Source organism: Alligator mississippiensis, chromosome 4 (assembly GCF_030867095.1).
Source record: "Alligator mississippiensis isolate rAllMis1 chromosome 4, rAllMis1, whole genome shotgun sequence".
Taxonomy (NCBI): Eukaryota; Metazoa; Chordata; order Crocodylia; family Alligatoridae; genus Alligator; species Alligator mississippiensis.
In genome coordinates, this window is record NC_081827.1 from 140,062,312 (window position 1) to 140,082,019 (window position 19,708).

The 19,708-nt window shown below is 46.5% G+C and overlaps 1 protein-coding gene across 7 annotated transcripts; it reads right to left on the reverse strand.

Moving 5' to 3' along the window:
* Window positions 1-3,183: 3,183 nt before the first annotated feature.
* On the reverse strand, window positions 3,184-18,518 carry LOC102561298 (zinc finger protein 397). Of its 7 annotated transcripts, XM_059726694.1 has the most exons (6): window positions 17,531-17,587; window positions 17,341-17,400; window positions 16,732-16,831; window positions 14,713-15,375; window positions 11,852-11,932; window positions 3,185-11,766 (listed from the first exon to the last, which is right to left on the reverse strand). In XM_059726694.1, the coding sequence occupies exons 2-6, from the start codon at window positions 17,362-17,364 to the stop codon at window positions 11,447-11,449; spliced, it is 1,188 nt and encodes a 395-aa protein (XP_059582677.1). In that variant the 5' UTR covers window positions 17,365-17,400; window positions 17,531-17,587; the 3' UTR covers window positions 3,185-11,446. The 7 variants fall into 7 exon arrangements, with proteins under 7 accessions (XP_006261422.2, XP_059582677.1, XP_059582675.1 ...); XM_006261360.4 differs by lacking the exons at window positions 17,341-17,400; window positions 17,531-17,587 and adding an exon at window positions 18,318-18,518 and having other exon boundaries at window positions 3,184-11,766; window positions 14,713-15,372; XM_059726692.1 differs by lacking the exons at window positions 17,341-17,400; window positions 17,531-17,587 and adding an exon at window positions 18,318-18,516.
* Window positions 18,519-19,708: the final 1,190 nt, after the last annotated feature.

Below are 19,708 nucleotides of genomic sequence, written 5' to 3' on the forward strand. Positions count from 1 at the left end.
CGCCCTCTGGCAACCCCTACAGCTGCTTTCTAAGAGCTACACATTCATATTTTGTAGAACATCATAAAATCTGCATTTGCAGGCTATGCTTAAATAAAGTATCCTTGTGTTTATGGGTTGTTACGGAACACGAGCTACAAAACACTTTTCACACGACCTACATGCCTGTTGTAAAAAGCATAAAGGAAAAAAGTTCTTCATAATGCTGATATTTAGGAACATTAAGTCTCCATAACTTCCAGAAGACTTTGGCATTGCTGCGTACTGAATACAACGCACAACAAAACCATTTGTGCCTGCCGACACCTGCCAATGACAAAACATGAGGTAACTCACCCCATATACCAAATGCTCTCATGGAAACTATGTAGGGGAAGCTCAACAATTGCTGTAATCCTGAATGAATTTTCACAGAAAAATAATAAAGAAAAAAAATCCCAAGATAGTGAGACAACCCCTTTCACTTTTCCCTATCCCACCTCTAACCTCACTGTTCTTGTCCTCAGAGGAAGTCCACATACACAATGATTTCAGAAGACCTTCAGAGGCTGTGGAATCTCCTTCCCTGGAAGTTTTTAAGAGCAGTTCAGACAAACTTTTGCCTGGGATGGTTTAGACAGAGCCGATCATGGCTGAGCAAGGGGTTGGACCAAGTAACCTCCTGAGAGCCCTCCCAGCCCTAGTTATCTAAGATTTTAAAGATGGTACTGGAACAAAATCTGTAACTTTATAGGATGCCAAAAACCATGGATCCAACACAGGCAATGACTGTATGGGTTAAGTATCATGTATCCATTCCCTCTGCTAACTTCTGTGCTGCAGAGACAGTAGCAGCCCTCTTCCCTTCCAAAAATTACCTGATTCTTTACAGATCTGATGCAGGACACCTGATGCCCAAAAGCTTGTCCAACTGCTCTCCCAGCTATATAGTTTGTTTAGTAACACAAAAAAGGCCTTGTTTCTCCATTTTTTCCACTATTCAGCCTCTCTCAAGTGCTTGTTGCTGGGCCTATGGTAATTTCTGCTCACTTTACTCTGCTCACTGCCAGCTTTTTTTTTTTTTTTTTTTTTACAGAAGGCAGAATAGAGTTGAACTTTCATTCCCTTTATGGGATGAAACAAAGGGGATTCTTCTTGCTGGCTGTATCTGCTTCTTTTGCAGACGTCAGGATGGGCGTTTTGGGCCCAAAAGCTTGTCCCAACGTCCCTCCCAACTACGCAGCTTGAATAGCAAGAGACGTTGCTAGCAAATGCCTAGCTTTATCAAAGCTTTTCATTCCATCCAGGAAGAGCACACACCAACTGCTGAAACTTCCTTAGCCTGATGAAGGGTTTTTGAACCCGAAAGCTTGCTTAATAACTATTCTCCAACTATTTGGGTTGGTCTAATAAAAGATATCAAATTCACCCAAGGACCCTTGTCTGCCTAGCTTTATCAAATGCATCAAAATGAACATAGGCAGACAAGGTTCACACACTGAAAATCTACCAAAGAAAAATTTGCCGGTTACCTGCGGGTGCACACTTGTGACAAGAAAACCACTCTCTCTCCAAACTCTCCGTTCTAATCCTCCAGGGGAATTTATAAAACACCTTTTGTAGGATGAGTCTACGAACTTCACTTCATCAATCTACTGGATACCAAAACCCATGCACTAAATACAGACACTGGATTTATGGCACGTTATAACCTGTCTGCCATCCGATAACCCCAGGTAACCTCTCCACATTTTACCAGCTACATTTATCACCAGGTCAACTTTCCCCTCTCCCCACAACCTACCTGTCTTGCGCCTATTGTCTCCAATCGCCTCTGACCTTCCCTGCCAGGCATTTGCATTCTCACAGACCTGCATTTGGCACATTGATTCACCGTCTATCCCACCCAGGAGCGCACACAACCACCAGCACACCCTGAAGGAGGGTGCTTGTGCCCGAGAGCTTGCAAAGCGCAATTTTCCCAACTATTCAGTATGTTGGTATCTAATAAAAGATACCAAATTTACCCAAGGAGCCTTGCCCCCCCCCCCTACAGAAAGGATGCCAATACATTGAAGAGGGCAGCGGAAACGGTGAAGGGGCTGGGGCACATGCACCCTCCTTCAGGGTGCGCTGGTGGTTGGAGGGGTGCGATGGTGGTAGAGGAGGCAAGCAGCACAGGCTGGATCAGGGGTGCCCCTCGCTGATCAGAGAAGTCCCCTCCTTTGATAACTTGGCCCTTGTTTTCTTTTGTTTTCTAGGGCCTGTGACATCAGGCTTCCCTGGGTAAAGGTGCCCTCTGCTTCAGGTTGTTTTAAAGGCAGTGAAGCCAGGCTGCTCTCAGGGCAGGTGGTGACATATGGGGAAAGACTGAGGGAACTGGGCGCATTTAGTTTAGCGAAGAGAAGACTGAGAGGGGATAAGGACACAAAAGCAGACGACGTCTGAGGCGCTCCCGCTCCCACGTGACTCCAGTATCTGCTACCCCGACCAGGCTTTACGCTCAGACAGCTGGGAGCGCGCCACTGGGCAGCGAAAGGGTTAAAACCATAGAGTTCTTTCTCCGCCCCCTAGCAGTCCTCCCCACTTACCAGAGCGGGCCCGGAAGTGCCTCAGCAAGAGGGAGGCTAATGTGGGCGGAACTCCTGGTCCGTTCTATGGTGCTCGCAGGGGGAGAGCTGAGGAGGGGGTGGGGCTACGGTCCCGCTCCTCGCTTGCGCAGGCGCATGCGGACCGGGGCTGGGACCCGCGGACCTGCTTCCAGGCCTTTGCAAGCAATCGGCAAAACTAACAAGATGCCAGGACTAAAGCAGGAGGCGGGGGTGGGTCAGTCAGCGGGGAGACCCCCCTGCCAACCCTGAGGACTTTGCGATGAGGCGTCCCTCAAAGCAGTCATCCTCAGCCAGAGATGCCTTGGCATGCCCTCGGGGGTAGTGGGCTGCCACGCAGCTGGAGCGCTCTTAGGGGTGCATGCAGGAGTCGCCCAAGAAACCGTAAAGCAGCCGTCCTCAGCCAGAGGCGGCTTGGGGTGCTCAGGGGGGTGACAGGGTGTAACGCAGTGGGTACCCTCTTAGGGGTGCACGCAGGAGTTGCTCGAGAAACCCCAGGGTTTCCAAGAGGAGTCCCAAGTGTCAACGGCCACGTAGAGCAAAGAGGAGAATTGCTCTTATTTTCCCACTGTCAAAAAATAAACAAACGTAAGAGCTGGTGTCTTCTGAGGGGGGGCCCTGAGTCCCAAGAGAGCTACCTGGAGTCTAGGAAGGTTGTGAACTGCTGCCCTGCAGTCACCTGGGAACCCTCATGGCACGTGGGCACATGACCTAAGAGTTCTGCTTAGAAACCACTTCAGCAATGCGTGGGTTGTCTCCCAGCTGCATCTCCCCCAAAGTCCTGAAAGGGGATGGTTGGAGGGGTGCGATGGTGGTAGAGGAGGCAAGCAGCACAGGCTGGATCAGGGGTGCCCTTCACTGATCAGAGAAGCCCCCTCCTTTGATAACTTGACCCTTGTTTTCTTTTGTTTTCTAGGGCCTGTGACATCAGGCTTCCCTGGGTAAAGGTGCCCTCTGCTTCAGGTTGTTTTAAAGGCAGTGAAGCCAGTCTGCTCTCAGGGCAGGTGGTGACATCCTGCACTGTTAGAAGGCAGAAGGAGCTGGCTGAGAAGTAGGTGTGAACCAGGGGCTCACAAGCTCTGGTGGGGTCCTTGGGGACTGATAGGATCCTGGTGGGACAGGGATCCAGCAAGCAGGGAGGGAAACCATATGCCTATGTGAGAATAAGGAGAGAGGAAAATGGTGGGGTAGAACCACCGAGCACAAACTGCTGACCCCAGCCTCTCCTACCCCACCTGGGGTAACTTGCCACAAGCCAGAGGGCTCATGACACAGGCATTCTCTGGGGACAGCTAGCGGTGGCACAAGGTATGCCATTACTAGCTGTTCCCAGGGAACCAAGCATCCATGCTCATGTGGATGTGGCCTTTGGGTGTAAGAGGAGGAGCAGCAGTTCACTGCAATATAAATTCTGAGCCTGGTTCTCCTTGTGGGTCAGGCTTAGACTTATAGTGGTTCTAAGTGAGATGAAGTCCTGGCTATTAAAAATAAGGCAATGAAGCCAGGTTGTTCACTACTTAAAGCTGCCTGGGGTGAGTCAGGAAAGATGTTGATAGAGCTGAACCTCCTGTGGTCTCTGGGAATGGAAAGTAAAAAACTGTTACTGAAAGTTAGGTGGATGGAAGAGCCTGAGCTTGTCCTGGATGTACCTGCTGGAAGCAAGAGTGGGGGGAATGGACTGAGTTCTCCTCCCCTAGACCATAGACTTGCAAAGACTGCTGGGGCCTTTGAATATTCCAGCAATAGTACATTGCATACTAAAGCCATTGACTAAGAATTCCTGACAATCTTACAAAATTTGTACCGATGCAGTTACCACGTGTGGGGTCAGTTCTGTCTTTTCTTTCTATAGCATCACATTGAAATTTTTGTAATCACTTTACATTCTTGCTAGCATAAGCTGCATAACTAACTGCATGTCTTAGATTATGCCAGCATACAACAACTATGTGCCTATGTAGCTGCTATGCACAGAGTTCTGGACTGTCTTCCAACTCTACTGGGCCATGTAATAACTATAATTTTTAACATTTTCCCAATGGGAAAGAAGCTGTCTTTTGGTGGGACACTGTCAGCTCAGAGCTGCACTGCAGGTGCTTCAGGCAGTTTTGCTATCAACAAGCAGGAGGACCCCATGTAGCTGACTCTACAAGCTTTCTGGTCAGTGGCTAAAGTGGGTCCCACATGAAGGAGCAGATGATGAAACTGCTGGTTCTGGAGAAAATACAAAGCTAGATCCAGGACTAGGAGCAAGGGCTGACAGCAGAGGAAATTTAGGTCAGAGATAAAGAAAAATGTCCTCTCTGCAAAGGTGGTCAGGGATTGAAACAGGCTACCAAGAGAAGCTGTGGAATCTCCATCCCTAAAAATGTTCAGGAGCAGGTTACACAGACACTTGGCTGGGATGGTTTAGCCAGGGATGAACCTGCCTCGAGCAGGGGGCTGGATTAGATAACCATGTGAGGTCCCTTCAAGCCCTGCTTTCCTATGATCCTAAGAAGGAAGGTGAAGGGGAAGGAAGGGATTTAAAATATGGATATATGAAGACACCACCTGCAATGAGCCCACTTTATGGGTTTTTTTAATTTGCTGGATATTTCTTCAAACAGGATTCAGAACCTTGCCAGCTTCTTACTCTCTTGAGATTTCAAATGTCTGATTCCCTAGCAGCTAGTAACACAGAGGAAGGGGTGACAGTGAAACTTAGTCTTTCAGAGGATTGTTATAGCTATCTTGATAAAGGAATGTATTGCTGCCAGGACTTCCCAAGCTGGTCTTGACTGGGGGAGCTGGATGTTGATCCAAGGGAAGCCTTTGAGAGTGACAGCAAGAAAAGCTGGATCTTTCTCAAGGAAAAACCATTACTGAGGAGGAAGATTCAGTGAGACTGCTGTCCCATGCAAGTTGCTGTTGAAGCTGACTTCATCTGTTGACTTCTCTGCATCCATGCTGTTTTCTAAGCCTCCATCTCTACCCTGAGCTCCTCCCCTAGCTGTCTCTTACCCTGCCCTATCCTCTCATCTTTTTCCACCTGCTTACCTAAAACAGTCACAAACATGGTCTTGTATCCAGATAGCCCCTTCACCTGAGTCCTTGCCATAGGCCTGAGAGCATTTTTTATGCTATTAGGTATCTGTCACTGCTCAATCTGTGACTGAGGTGTGGAATTTCCCACCCACCAGAGGCTGATCCTGCTACGGTCCCTGGTTGTTTCAGGTGTCATTCTTATTTCTTATGACAAAAAAGGCATCCGTATCTTTATCTTTGTGCACTTTGGCATTTTTGCCAATTCGGGAGCTCTTGGCCATCAGAGATGTTACTGGCGATCACTATGTGGAAGTGGCTCACGTTGATCCCCTTTCAGGTGTCATTCACATTCAGTGATATGGCCGTGTATCTCACCAAGGAGTGGGGCCATTTGGACAAAAGGCAGAAGCGGCTCTACAGGGATGTCATGCAGGAGAACTATGAGACTGGTCTCACTGGATAAAGATGCATTTTCCCATGTTGCATAAATGCTGTGTGGTGTCCCAGAGCATGACTGGCTGTGGCTCAAGGGTCTCTTATGTGGTTAGATGATCAGCTGTCATTTCCCCAGTAAGTCTGAGGGAACCTGTCACCTCCACACTGTCCTGAACTACTGTTTGAATAGGCACAGACAGTCTGTTCTATTTCCCAGCCCCATCATTGTATGTGGCAGCTAACCCGCAGTCAGGTAGCATTGCCCTCTTCATCCAGCCTGGGGCTACTGGAGACCAGTCACAGAGATGGTTTTGGTCTCTGTTTACATTAAGAAATGAATATGTAGATTAGCACTGGGACTGCCTTGGGTCCCCCTTTTATGGACATGCTTACATCTCCCATAAAGGAAACCAATTCAACTTTCCCTGACATTTTTTGCTGCCTCCAAAAGCTTCTACATTAGTCCTCTGAGCTCCTGGGGTATTCCATTTCCCTCCCATCAGCTTTAGTTCATAAATCTAAAAATGCATGTGTCACAAATGCTCCATAACCATCTTAACAATTTTGGTCTTCCTTGCCCCACTTCTTCCAACAGCCTTTCTGATACTCCCAAACCTCATGTGTTCTCCCAGATGGAATGAGCCAAAGAGCCATGCCTCCCAGAGGGCCAGGGCTGCAAGGAATGGTTGATACCAAGAGAGGCCTGCATAGGTGAAGAGTGATTTAATGTCACCTCTGGCACCTTTAGTGAGGGTAAAACAACTGAGATTGCAACAAAGCCATCTGTTATCATAGCAACTTCTGCTTTCACCATGAACAAGATCTTTGCAGGTTGGTGAGGGGAGAATGGTACATGGTCATGGTGTGATGCTTGTGTTTGTGTGACCCATCACAACAGAGGAATCAGTGGGGAGGATTGACCACGTGGATGCATCTCATATTAGGGTTTGAAACAGAGTACGTGGAGAAGCACGAGCATTTTCTGGTTAGTGGGGACTGGTTACTTTCCTGCTGCTTTTTGAGCTCTCTGAGCCGTGTCATGCCCAGCATTCAGTGTGTCTTGTATCATGGTTTCCAAATCATTCTTGTGGACTTTTGGCAGCAGACATCCTATTTCCCACACTATAGATGGAGTCTCCTGGAATTCAGATCAGTGCTATTTCTCTTGAGGGTTTGGAATTGAGTGTTTAGCAAGGACAGTGGTTGTCTCTTAGGTTTCCAGTGGGACAGAAGCCAGGCTGCCCTTAGTCAAAATAATTCCCCCCTCCTCCACATGGTTTGAAAATGGTACAGAGAGAGCGTGGGTGAATGGGGGAAGTAAGGATTGGAGGTTGAAAGGGAGTGATGGAAATACAAGGGGCAGGTGACTACACAGAGCAAGTCCATGAGGAAGAAAGTACAGGAAAGATAGACAGTGGGTAGTGACACTCACCCCTCTGCAGCAAGGTGAGTGTTAAGGTAAATGGGCTCCCCTTTGACAAGTGTCTTGTTTTTAGTATTTGAGTTTTTTCTGGCAAAAGTAACTAACTGTATTTGGGATGAAGGGCTGTTTATTTAAATGTGAGCAGTCTCATGATGGGGTGGCCTGGCCTGTGCATTTCACACACGTGGGGTAGAGCCAGAGCCCCTACAGCTGAATTATGCCAAAGCACCAGGCCTGCACTGAGTGGTTCCCCTGAGCCTTCAGCACCACCGCACACGTGCCACCTTGATGTCTTGTGCTGCCTCTGGGCCCAGGGTCAGCAGCTCCTTTGTATTGCTGTTTGACACATCCTGGAGCTGTCTTGAGCTCCCCTATAGACCACTGAGAACATTTCCTGTCCGGAGACTACTTTTTGAAATCACAATGGATAAGTGACTTAAAAAGGCTTGTGTCTGTTCCCTACCCAGACAGACCCACCACTTCCCCTGCCCCCAGCCCCTGTGGCATGGGCCAGGAAGGGTATCTTGTCAGACAGCTCTTTGTCCTTGAGGTAGGACACTGGGATCAGAGGCCAGGGCTATTTGCCAGGAAACCCTGCAGCTAGAGCCTTTATGCCAAGAGACAGATCTAGGCCAAAATTGCTGTTCAGCAACCCACGCATTGCAAGGAGGTAGAGGGAGGGTTGTGTGTTGAAGGGATGGAAAATGCCCCATCTGTCTGTTCTGGATACTGTACTGCTGAATTTAAGAGTGTTCCCTCCCTAAGTGTCCCATATACTTCACTTTTCAGTGTGCTGTGTTCGAGCTGGGTATCACTTTCTCTTTTTTTCCTAGTTTTATTTTGTTATCTTATTGTTTCCGCCTTTTTCTGTGCCAGGCACCCCATGGTCACTTCTTTACTGTCCTTCCCCCTTTCCACATCCCAGGCTCTCTTCCTTGTTTCATTCCATCTCTTCCTTTCCCTCTTCCTGTGATTTCCACTGCTCACTCCCCACCCTCTCCTCCAATGCTTACCCGCTCTTCAATTGCACCTTCTGGGGTTCACATAACCAGTCCCCTGCTAGAACAGATCCAAGCTGTCTTCTTTGACACATCAGATCAAGTCAGGCCTCCTGAGACTCCTTCATGTCAGTGGATGCTTAGCATTAGCCTTTCTCTGAGGAAAGGTTTGAGACTTCCTGAATTGCATCCTATGGCTGCTGCTCTGTTTTTCCTTGGTCACCTGTGCCATAGTAATACATGGATTTCCTCTTCCAATCAGCTAATGAAAAGGCACTGAGCTGATGCAAGGAGGAGCCTGCTGCAGAAGGTGCTCAACAGTCTTTATCTGGGGGAGTCGGCAGAAAAAAGCCTTTTGTAGCAAATGACCTACGAGGGGTAGCATGGGTTGTATTGCCAGAAGAGCAATGTGACAAATAGAGAGACCCCATACAAAAGCAAAAAGGGTCTTGGGGAGGTTCTCACTCTCCTGTCAGCCAGGACTGAGAAAAGCAGGACATGATGTGCCTCTTTTGCCTACAAGGAAAGCTTTGGGGGCCAGAGGGAACTGAAAAGCTGCAAGAGCAGCATCCAGGAGAAGAGGAGATTCCTCAAACCTAGAGCTTGCAGGGGAAGCAGGACCAGGGGTAGTCCTTAGAAGGGAGCCCTTATTACTGCACAGCCTGCAATAGAAGCTTCAGATCCTCACTGTTCCTGACCCGGCATCAGCAAACACATGTGGGCAAGTCCCATGTCTGCCCCAAGAGCAGGTGCACTTTCCTCTGGGCCTACAATCTCCATGTCCACATGTGTAGCCACAGCATTGCTGGAGTAAATTGTCTCCCTAAAAACCCTTTCTACCCCCCCCCCCCCCCCCAAGGAAAACTAGCTATTCTAATGCAGCCTGGCCTGAGTCTCATAGCTACCTTCAGTGTTGCAGAGCAAAACATCATACTTCAAGCAGGAGGAGTAAGAACGCAAGACAATATCCAGGACAGGAGAATCATGCAATTAACAAATGAGACTAGGTGTCTGTTTCCTGCAGGGCTGGGAATTAAGTCAGTCATTCAGAGCTTCAAGGGAGAAGGAGGATAGAAGTAGTGCTAACAAACACTGTTGCAGTCTAACAGAATAGGAATGTCTGTATTTAGTGTGAAGAACTTGCAGTCAGAGTAATGTCAGTAAAAGCTAGCTGTGTTTAGCCACTCTTTTTTTTGTTTGTTTTTAAAGTTGGCCAGGTGTTTGTTCCTAACAATTTAGATGTCAGTAGGGTATTTGAGTGTGAGCTGTCCCCCCAGCTGGACCAATAATGCATTTGGTACTGAGTGCAGGGCAAAGCTAAAACTCCTTCCTCTCCAGGGAGGGGTTATGACTGACCGCTGTGCCTGAGAGAAACAAAGTTACATTGAACTTGTGTGACAGATTTGGATGTTCAGAGCCTTCCAGTGAGCAAGTGGCACAGATTAAGGATGAAAAGGGATGAGAGGAAAAACACATGCAGCACAGTACAGCAAAGCATCTAAGCCACAAAGGGCATAAGCACCTCGCCTCACTCTTGGACTACAGAAGGGACATAAGTAGTGTACACAGGACTTCTACTTTTACTTCTAAGCAAAAGCAATGTTTTAATTTTGCAACAGGCCTAGTTGTGGAGCAAAGTGCTCCTCCACATGTGGAAAGTCCAAATCTGTCACTGTAATGTAAACAGGAAGGGCGGGGGGGGGGTGTAAAAGTGATGCTTCAACAAGGTGCACATCTGCTAATAAACAACAAGAAACTATGAACTAAATCATGTTTGGCCCATGAGTCTAAGGAAACTGCTTTATGCCTATGATTCTTCACGTGGGGGTTTGGTATAATGGGTGCCCTCATGCCCTGCCATTCTTAAGTCTAGTACTGCTGTAGCCTGTGCCAAAAGGAAGGATTATCCTATTGCCATTCTGCTTACTCCTTTCTTTCTCAAGACCTGACCTAACTCACAGCGACTCCCACGGGCACTGAGTCCCAGCTGTGAACGATGGAGCTGAGCTTTCTCTCTCTGCAAGTCTCAGTCATTTTCTTGGGATGTGGACTGGAAGGCTGGGCATCTTTAAGGGTCACAATCCATTCCCCTAATGAATTATGCCCGAAAAGGTTAGCTACCTATTAAAACACCAGACAAGCAACACTTCCTCTCTGCCACTACAGCACATTTAAAGAATAGAGTCTTTAAAGGGGGGGGGGGGGGGGGGGGGGGAGGAAGATTAAAACAAAAATTGTGGTTGACCACCACTAAGAGTGCTGTATGAAGTGGCACGGGTTTTTAAACCTCTTCACTGAGAAGTCTCCAAAAACAAACAAAAAGAAATGACTAAATCTAAAGCGATATGAACAAAGCCAACTAGTAGACATAGAGGGCCATTCTGCTTGCATAATTTAACATCTTGCCAAATTAAAGAAGCCTCAGTAAAGTTTCTCTCATGTAAGGACATCCTGCTCAACTGCATGCCCATTCAGATCATCTTGCTTAGATGTGTTTTAAGCAGCCCTCACGCAAGTCCCTCTATTTAATTCATCCTCGATGATTGTGTCCTTGCTTTCAGCTTGCTACTAAGGGCATATCTGCAAGGTATGCTGTGGTTAAAGTTTCATGCGTATCTCAGATAAGGGCCAGTTACCAAACGCTTCATACAGCACCAGAGAGAGGGTACTCTCTGTATCTGCTCCAGAATGAAGAACACATTTGGGTGACATGGAACACGTCTATATATATCAAACCACTTACTACAAGGGGCAGACAGGATGGATTATACCTCCCCTACCACAAGCTTGCTAAGTACATCTTGGTAAAGAGAGTGTTCCAGACTCACAGTCAGGGTCACTACTACAGCACTTGGAGAGAGACCATGATTGTGACTTCCTGTGGGCAAGCCTAGCCCTTCCTATTGAAGAGTAAATAAATACAAAAAAAGCACCCACATGAAGTTGCAGTTGATATACTGGCAGTACAAGGAGTGTTAAGCAGCTGGACGAGTAAGAGAGAATTGAGAGAGTGGGGGCAGGACAGGGGTGAACACTTCAGAAGTGGATGACTGGGATGAAAGAGGCTGGGCACTTCTGGGGAGAAGACTGCTGGGATTAAGTAGCTGGGGACAAGACAGAGAGGCCATTGCAGCTGCCTGCTGCCCCAGCAGGAGCCCCAAGCTGTATACATTTGAGTTAATGAGATCGTTGCCTGGGAGGAGGATGCTCAGCTGCTTCTGAATCTCTTGCAGAACTTGTAACTGACTCTGCTGATTCAGGAGAAGCATATCCACATTCTCCCTCATTCTCCTCACTGTACAAAGAAGATATGACATTAGTTTCTAGTTTCAAATGCATGCACACAATGCCCGGCATTTCTGAAGTCTGCTCATACTTACATTCCTCAAGGAGCAATTTTGACTGGTCCAGGGCAACCTTCTCTGCACCACCGCTTGGTTTCTTCTCCTGAAATGCTAGTTCTACAGAAAGAAAATAGCATAATAGATGTTTCTAAACAGCACCTTCACATCCAACAGAAATTATGTGCTAAGTGTCAGGCAAACCTACGAGCTGAACAGTCAATATTGGAAAGGTAGGGGGTTTGCATTTGAGTGTCCAGTTCTCTACTGCCTTCCACCAGACCAACATGGCACTGTTTTATACTGATAAAGTTGACCAGGCACATACCACGTGAGGTAGCTGAATCTCATTTCCACTCCCTTTATTTAAGGTTACCAGCAATCACTATGATCTACATTAATTGCATTAGAGCAAAAGAGATTAATTCATGGCATAAAAAGCTTTTCCCACCATATCATTATATTTAAATTTTCCTCCTTATATAATTTTCTGCTTCAGCTGCTGCAGTTCAGAAAGAAGTCTCCTTTCTACACCCACCTACATCCTCCTTTGAGTTAAACAAAGACATCGTCAAATTCAGTAATTTTTTTTTTGGTGGGGGGTGGGGAATAAGTGTTAGTGGGGAAGGTGATAATTCTTGAACTATGTTTCTGATTCACTTCAAATGTGGTGAAGACAAACATGTATCCTAGGTGAATCTACAAACTGAAGTCAATATGTGCATCTTTTGGTGCATTATACAGGGCAGCACACTGCATTTTACAGTGGAGGTTCAATACCTGCTACTTAATATGAAAGATCCACCTATTAAGTAGGACCAGTGTTGCATTCATGCTATATTCCTTTGGCATCTCTGTTCTCTGTATCTTGCCATTCCAGAAAGACAGCATAGCTCCACTTATTATCTGTTTAAAAAAAGCTCATGAAGTATTGCTTTAGGGTTTTTTAACCTTATCAATATTGGGAATGGGAAGTCTGGTATGGTCTTCACAGTTCACCTTGGGAAGGCTAGCAAGCTAACTCAGTTAGCCTGTCAATCCCCAATCCACAGATAAGCAGTGTGAAAGTTTTTGGGTTTTTTTCAAAAAGGCCTTTTCTCACAAGTTTGCTAAAAATGATGGTTGTGATACTGCCTGAACCCTATTCTAGTCATCTATTATAAACAATATATTGCTTTTTAAATAGATTGACCCAGCAAGTTTTATTTATACAGTGCAAGTTGGCTAATTAGTCAGTAGGTTAATTTATCACTATGGGTTTATTAGTCCATGCATTGAATCCCTGCCAGAATCCTGTCGATTTGAACACAAAACATTCTGGCTAATTCATCATTTGTTAAAGCATAATTGTGTAATTTCCAAATGTACATACATACTAAATCACAATGGAATTTCCTCCTGCTAATTGGTCAGCACTGACCTATGCCCTCTCTAGTAACTTGCAGAATCGTCTGGTATTTTGGCACTGAGTACATTGAGGAGTGCAAAGCAAAAAATCTTCATCTGATTATGATGGAATAACATTTAAATACTACATAGTGAGCACTCTAGGTTTGTACAGTAAGAAATTAGACATGTGGCAGTCTGTGAGCATACAGAGTGAGCCACTGTATGTATAATTTGCACTCCAAAAATTTGCATGATATATTTTTTCCATCAAAAATCATTCTTTACTCTTGTCTCAATATGGCGTGCAAAGATGTGGCATACATCTCATAACAAAAAAAAGCTGAAAATAACTAGCTACTGATGATTAGTCACTCTGGGATAATTAGTCATAATTACCAAACCCCCTTGAGTGACAAATTACCCAGATTTTATTGTATAAAAATATGCAAGATTATAAAGATGTGTACAGAAAACTGCCCTGAAGTAATAGCCTGCTTTAGTATGCCGAGTATAAGAGCCAAGGATAGTTCTACTCCACGTACATTACAAAAGATCTCTCTGGAAAGCAAGCTAGTTTTTCTAGTCCTTCCACTGGAAGCGTAGGTGGGTTTAAGTCTTTTGTTATATTGCTTACTGAATGTTTGAGCCTCTTTAGGTAAAAAAGAAAAAGGCTTTGACACTAAAGCTGTTCTTCTAGCATTAAGAGCTTTTTCTTAAGAGACTGACAGAAGCACTGCTATATTACACTGCTCAAAAATAACAAAGCAGGGGTGGTGAGAAGTGGAAATGGTCAGAGACACATGAACTTGTGCACTTTGCTCTCTGCAAATCAGTGCAGGTGTGTACCTGGTGCATTTCATGGCTACCCCTGACACCTGCCCCTTCTGTCAGTAGAGAGGAGACGGTGGCACACAATGCCTCAAGTGCAGCAGGTAGCAGCCTCTTCACTGCCTACTCAAGAACCTCTTATATTGGTTCTGGCTGCACTACTGGCACCTTTTCTTTTCTGCACTCCCTATGTGTGGCCCCACCAAGTCCTGGGACATCCTGGCCAACCTCCTCCTGGCATTTGCAAAGCTGGCCATATATCTGACCAGAAGGAGGCTCTGACCAGGAGGATCTCTGGTGACTGTGGGGCCATCTTCATGTCCCTCATCCATTCACATCTCCAGGCAGTTTCACTCTGTGGTGTCCACTGTGCTGTGTCCCTGGACTTGTTTGAGGACCAGCGGGCATTGGCCAAGCATGCTCTGCTCAGTGCCCCCACCCTGCTTGGAGCACTCATTAACCTTTAACCCACTCCCTTCCCTATTTTCACTTTAGTTACCTGAAGTATCCAATAATTATACACTTAGCTCCTTCTAAACAACAGATGAGGCCACCTGTTTCTTTGTGGGCTGAGCCCCACAGATCCCCACATGTAACAAATAGGCCCGTGGGTCTGTGTGGCATTTAGAATTGAACCAATGGAATTTCCTTTCCCCCCCCCATCTGACCTGAGCACAAGTTACCTGTGGTATGTTCACGGGGGCTGTCTTTTGCATGGACTTTCTGATGCTTAACAAAGTTGGAGCTCAGACGGAAGCTTTTGGTGCATTTGGTGCACTGGAAAAGTTTCCCTTCTACGTGGACCCTCTGGTGCTGGATGAGGGCGGCGCTGGTGGCAAAGCTCTTGGTGCACGTGACACAAGTGTAAGGTTTCTTTTTCAGGTGGGTTTTTCGGTGCGCAATGAGGTTTGAGCTGCAGCCGAAGCTCTTCTCACACTCTTTGCATTGATATGGCCTCTCCCCAGTGTGGATTCTCTCATGAACCATGAGGTTTGCCTTCCTGTTGAAGCTCTTCTCACACTTGGTGCATTCGAAGGGTTTGGCCCCTGTGTGGATCTGTAGGTGGGTACAGAGGGCAGAGTGCCCCTTGAAGCCCTTCCCACAGTCTATACACTTATAGGGCTTCTCCTCTGCTTGGGGTCTCTCTGGATTAGCAATAGTTGTTAGTTTCTTGGAGCCTCTTGCTTGGGGAATAGATTTAACGCCTCTGTTCCTTGGTTGTCTTTCTGGCCTGGCTTTGCTCCTGTCAGGACTCAGCACTACACATGGCTCGGACAACCCGTTTTGCTCAGGACCTTCCTGGCTTAATTTCTCCTCCTCATTTTCACTTGTATTAATGTCACCTACTGGAATAAAAAGGGTCAATATTTCGCTCCCCCTCCCACCTCCACACATGACACCTAACACATTCACAGTTTGCAAGACTTCCAACTTGGCATCAAATGCAAGTGAAAGTGGGGACAGAGGATGAGAGAACAGATGGAAAGAAGAGATAAGAAGGAAAGGGGCAGAGGGAGGGGTAAAACAGATGTATCGCTTCTCATAAAGGAGGTGAGCCCAGGAACACACTTTAGAAATACAGCCCAGAAAGCAGAAAAGGAAAGGAAAAGAATGGTGCTCATGTTAGCTACTTATTCATGTTCTCTCAGCACACAAACCCTCTACCATCTTGATCATTTCAGAGATTCCCTGCAATTTAACTCCCCCTGCATCCCCAGAGACCTGAGCTTCTCTCCAATATACAGTATGTTCAAGAGAAAACTGTACAAGGTGAGAAACACAGGAAGATTTTGGTTCTGTTTCCAGCACACAATGCATTAGTGCAGAGCTGGCTGGAGTTCCATAGAAAGGGGACTAAAAGCACCACAGGTATGATGGAGCAGAAAAATGGGAACTAAACTTAGGGTCGTACAAGCCAGGTAGTCTCTTCCCTTGCTCCCTCCTGCCCCAAACTAAGCATAGTGGCTGACAGAGGTAGGGGTCACCTGTCTGCAGCCTTCCCCACTTGCCCTGCTCTCCTCCAGACCCTTGATAGTGAAGCAAGAAGTGGAGAAATGCCAGTCTCCCAAATTCTCTGAGAAGGAAAGAGAGCACAGGATGGAAATCCTTGGGCAATGGCTGCACGGGGGACTAGACTCAGTTACCCAGAAGGGTAACTGAGTCTAGTCCCCCGTGCAGCCATTGCCCAAGGATTTCACCAAAGCCACCCCTTTGCACCCTTACACACACACAGAGCTACATGGCACCATAGCCTTCACACTAAGAGCACCCTGCAATATTCCATATGGAAAAGCAGGGGAGGTGTGGGCACTGCCAATGTCCTGCCACTGCACAGAAGCAATAAGTTCGTATATGCTGCCAAGATCCTAGAAGGACTGTGCCTCACAGTCCAAAGCAAGGCCACCATTTCTCCCTCCCCAACCTCACCCTAAAGATGCTCCAGCTGAGCAGGCCCCCATTAACTTTTTCAACTTCTTTCCAACTGTAGACAAAGGGAAACAAAAGGGGGCAGGGCAGGGAAATCCAAACATTTCTTATTTTTTAATAGGTGCTATAACCCCAGATCAGAAGAAAGCACATAACCCCAGCCCAGCTTCTAACAAACCAGATAGAGAACAGGAGAGAGGAGACAGACTTAAGGGAGCTTTTTACAGCCAGCTAGAATTCCAGCCTTTTACCCTCACTTACTGCCAGTGACTTACCTGACAACAGCTGTTCCTCACTTATGCAGGGACTTCCCGGGATGATGCTTTGTCTGGAGTCTTGGAGATCAGAGAACATCAAGTCTTCCCCTGGGTCCATCTGAAAAGAGAGAACAAATCTGCAGTCTGAACCCCGTGCTCTGCAGTGAGGTAAGAGAAGATACAGGTGCAGTGCATTCTCCTAACTGCACAAGGTTGGGTCCCACAACAAGGTCCAACTTAACAAGCAATTAGCACTTGGGTGTGGAGCTCAGGGTCTGGCAGAGTCTGAGTTTGTTGAGGTTATAAACAGCAGTTTGCCTAATGCCAGACTCCCTTCTAAAGCAGTCATAGAATCATAGAAAATGAGGACTGGAAGGGACCTCAGGAGGTTACATCTAGTCCAGCCCCCTGCTCAAAGCAGAATCACCCCCAACTATATCATCCTACCCAAGGCTTTGTCTAGCCTAGTCTTAAAAAACATCCAAGGATGGAGATTCTACAACCTCTCTGGGTAGCCTGTGCCAGTACTTTACTACCCTCCTAGTGAGAAAGTTGTTTCCTAATATCTAAACTAAACTTCCCTTGCTACAACTTAAGACCACTGCTTAATGTTCTGTTATCTGCTACCTGCGGAGAACAGTATAGCTTCATCCTCTTTGGAACCACCTTTCAGGTAATCCTGGCCAGCTGAAGCAAAAAAAAAACAACACTCCACTCCTACCTTAGCCCTCCCAGTATTTTAGTGCTTTCATCTAGCCCCTCAACTTTTCCTGTACCCTCCAGACCCTACATTTCCTCATTCCCTCCTAGTACCTACAACAAATCTAATCACTCTCAGAAGCATCAGCTTTGCTTGCTACTACTGCCTAACCCACAACTCCTGCTTGCACTTACTAAACCTTCATAAGCCTTTCATTGGAGAAGGAGCTGAGACCCAAAGAGGCAAGGATTGGTTGTCATGGAGGGGATGATCCTGCCCACTCTGCCCCAGGATAAAAGACAGAAACCTTGGGCCAGACTAGAGGTGTATGGGTTAGATAGATTTTAGCAGTTTGGCTGCTGCTTTTGAAGACCTACCCAAGCTAGCATAGGTATTGCTGGCAATCCAGTTACAGTGGCATGGAGCTCAGCACAGATTAACAGCTTGACTGTTTACCCAGCTTCCTAGCTAGGCTTTGCAGTTAGTGCTGAGTACTGCTAGCAATATTCAAGTGACCTAGTTAAAAGTCCAAGTTATGGCAGCAGTGCAAATGGATCCTTTCAGCAGGGGCAGCAGAAAGATGTAAACCTGTAGCTTTATCAGTGTTGCTGCAGTGCTGCCTCTTACTGGAAGATGACTGGGCCAAACAAGTTCTTCCCCACTGCTACGTCTTCTGTTTGAAGTACCCACCTGACCCTTATCCTGGGAGTCCCTCTCCTGGGGGATTACCTTATTTGCCTTCTGTGTATACAGCATTATGTACCAGAGGGTTGAGAGGCTTGTTTGGGGTTTGTAGGTGTTAGTGTAATGGGGGATGACTGCAAACTGAAGTCTTGGCAGGCCTGAAAGCCACAAAGAGATAATACTTCTCAGAGGCCTGAACTCAGCAAGGTGTGCCCCGTACCTCCACAGCTTCTCCTCCTTCAGGAGATACCGTACACATCCAGACTTGCCACTCTAGCTGCAGGGAGCTCAGTGCACAAATGTTGGCCCCACCAGGGCTTTGTGAGATGGGAGAGAAAGGGAGCTGTGAGGAGAGCTCCATCGCTCTCTAGTCCGGGGCTGCTGAGGATGCACGATAGCCCTGTCAGGAAGAGCATGGGGATGGCATCTGGGACTTTAGTTCTGAAACAAAATAAGGTGTGAGGCTAGCTCCCTTTCGTGCACCTGTGCCAGGCAGTGAATTCTCCCAGGATGGCATCTCTGGGCCTATTTTTGCAAAATCACTAATAAACCAACTGCTAAAGAAAGAATGGGAATCATTGCCCCTAACCAGAGACCAGCAGTCCCTCCCCAGACTTAACGCTGTTCAGGAGCCAAGGTGACCTAACCCACACAGAGCAGCTTTTCCATCAGCAGAAGAGGAAAAGCTGTGAGCATGTGAGACCTAGCCCTTTGTGTAAAGTTTCTCCTGTATCTAATTGGATGCCGATCCTTTATTGTAACCATCTGGCTTCATACCTACCCCTCCCCAGCCTTATCAATCCCAGTCACTTAAAAAAACCCAACCTCTCCCCCCCAATTTAGGCCCTTGTTAATTAAGAAATTGACTTCAAAAAAGGACTTAATGAAGAATTTAGTGTGGGGAGAGGTCTCTTGTGGTTTCTGAGCTTTTAAGATGGCCTTGGTTATGGTTTTGAATAGGTTTCTTTAATCACACGGGCAAGAAACTAGAACTAGCTGGAAAATTTCTAACAGAGATCCTGGTGTTTCAGTACTGAGTTCTGTTCTGCATTGAGATAAAATATCTAAAAATGTCAAAAGACAAAATGTTCCAGTATATTCAAATTATAAAACAGAGAAACAACTTTATGGACCCCAAACGTTTCAAATGGTTGAAATGAGATGTGTCAGTCCAGAAGCAACCAGTTTGAATTCACTTTTCTGTGGATCAGTTTACCTGGGCACATCTACACAAGAGGTTTACTGTGCATTAACCTAATAACACTGCACAGTAGCGCAGTGGTTAAAAACCATGCTAATAGCCTACTGCACAGGGTTATTAGGCTAATGTGCAGTAAGTGTCACAAAATAACCATGCTACTGCACAGTAACTCTAGTTACTTTGCATTTAGTTAGTTCTTTATTAAGCAAGTACTAAACTAAATGCACAGCATCTAAGGGAGGAAGAGGTGTGTTTCCTCACATGACTTTTCACAACATGCTCTCAACAGCCTAAGGGCTGTTGAGAGCTATACAAAAACCCTCTCTGAATCATGCTTTTCTCTCTCCCTAGCCCTGGCCTCAGGGTCTTCCACTTGGTTGCTGCTGGTGTTGACCATCAAACTCAGGATG

Coding starts and splice junctions, on each gene's coding strand:
- LOC102561298 (XM_059726692.1), bottom strand. CDS start 18,458: ATGGAGCTCTCCTCACAGCTCCCTTTCTCTCCCATCTCACAAAGCCCT. Junction 16,832..18,317: donor AAGGAGGAGAAGCTGTGGAG/GTACGGGGCACA, acceptor CTCTCTTTTCAG/ATGGACCCAGGGGAAGACTT. Junction 15,376..16,731: donor TGAGGAACAGCTGTTGTCAG/GTAAGTCACTGG, acceptor TTTTTATTCCAG/TAGGTGACATTAATACAAGT.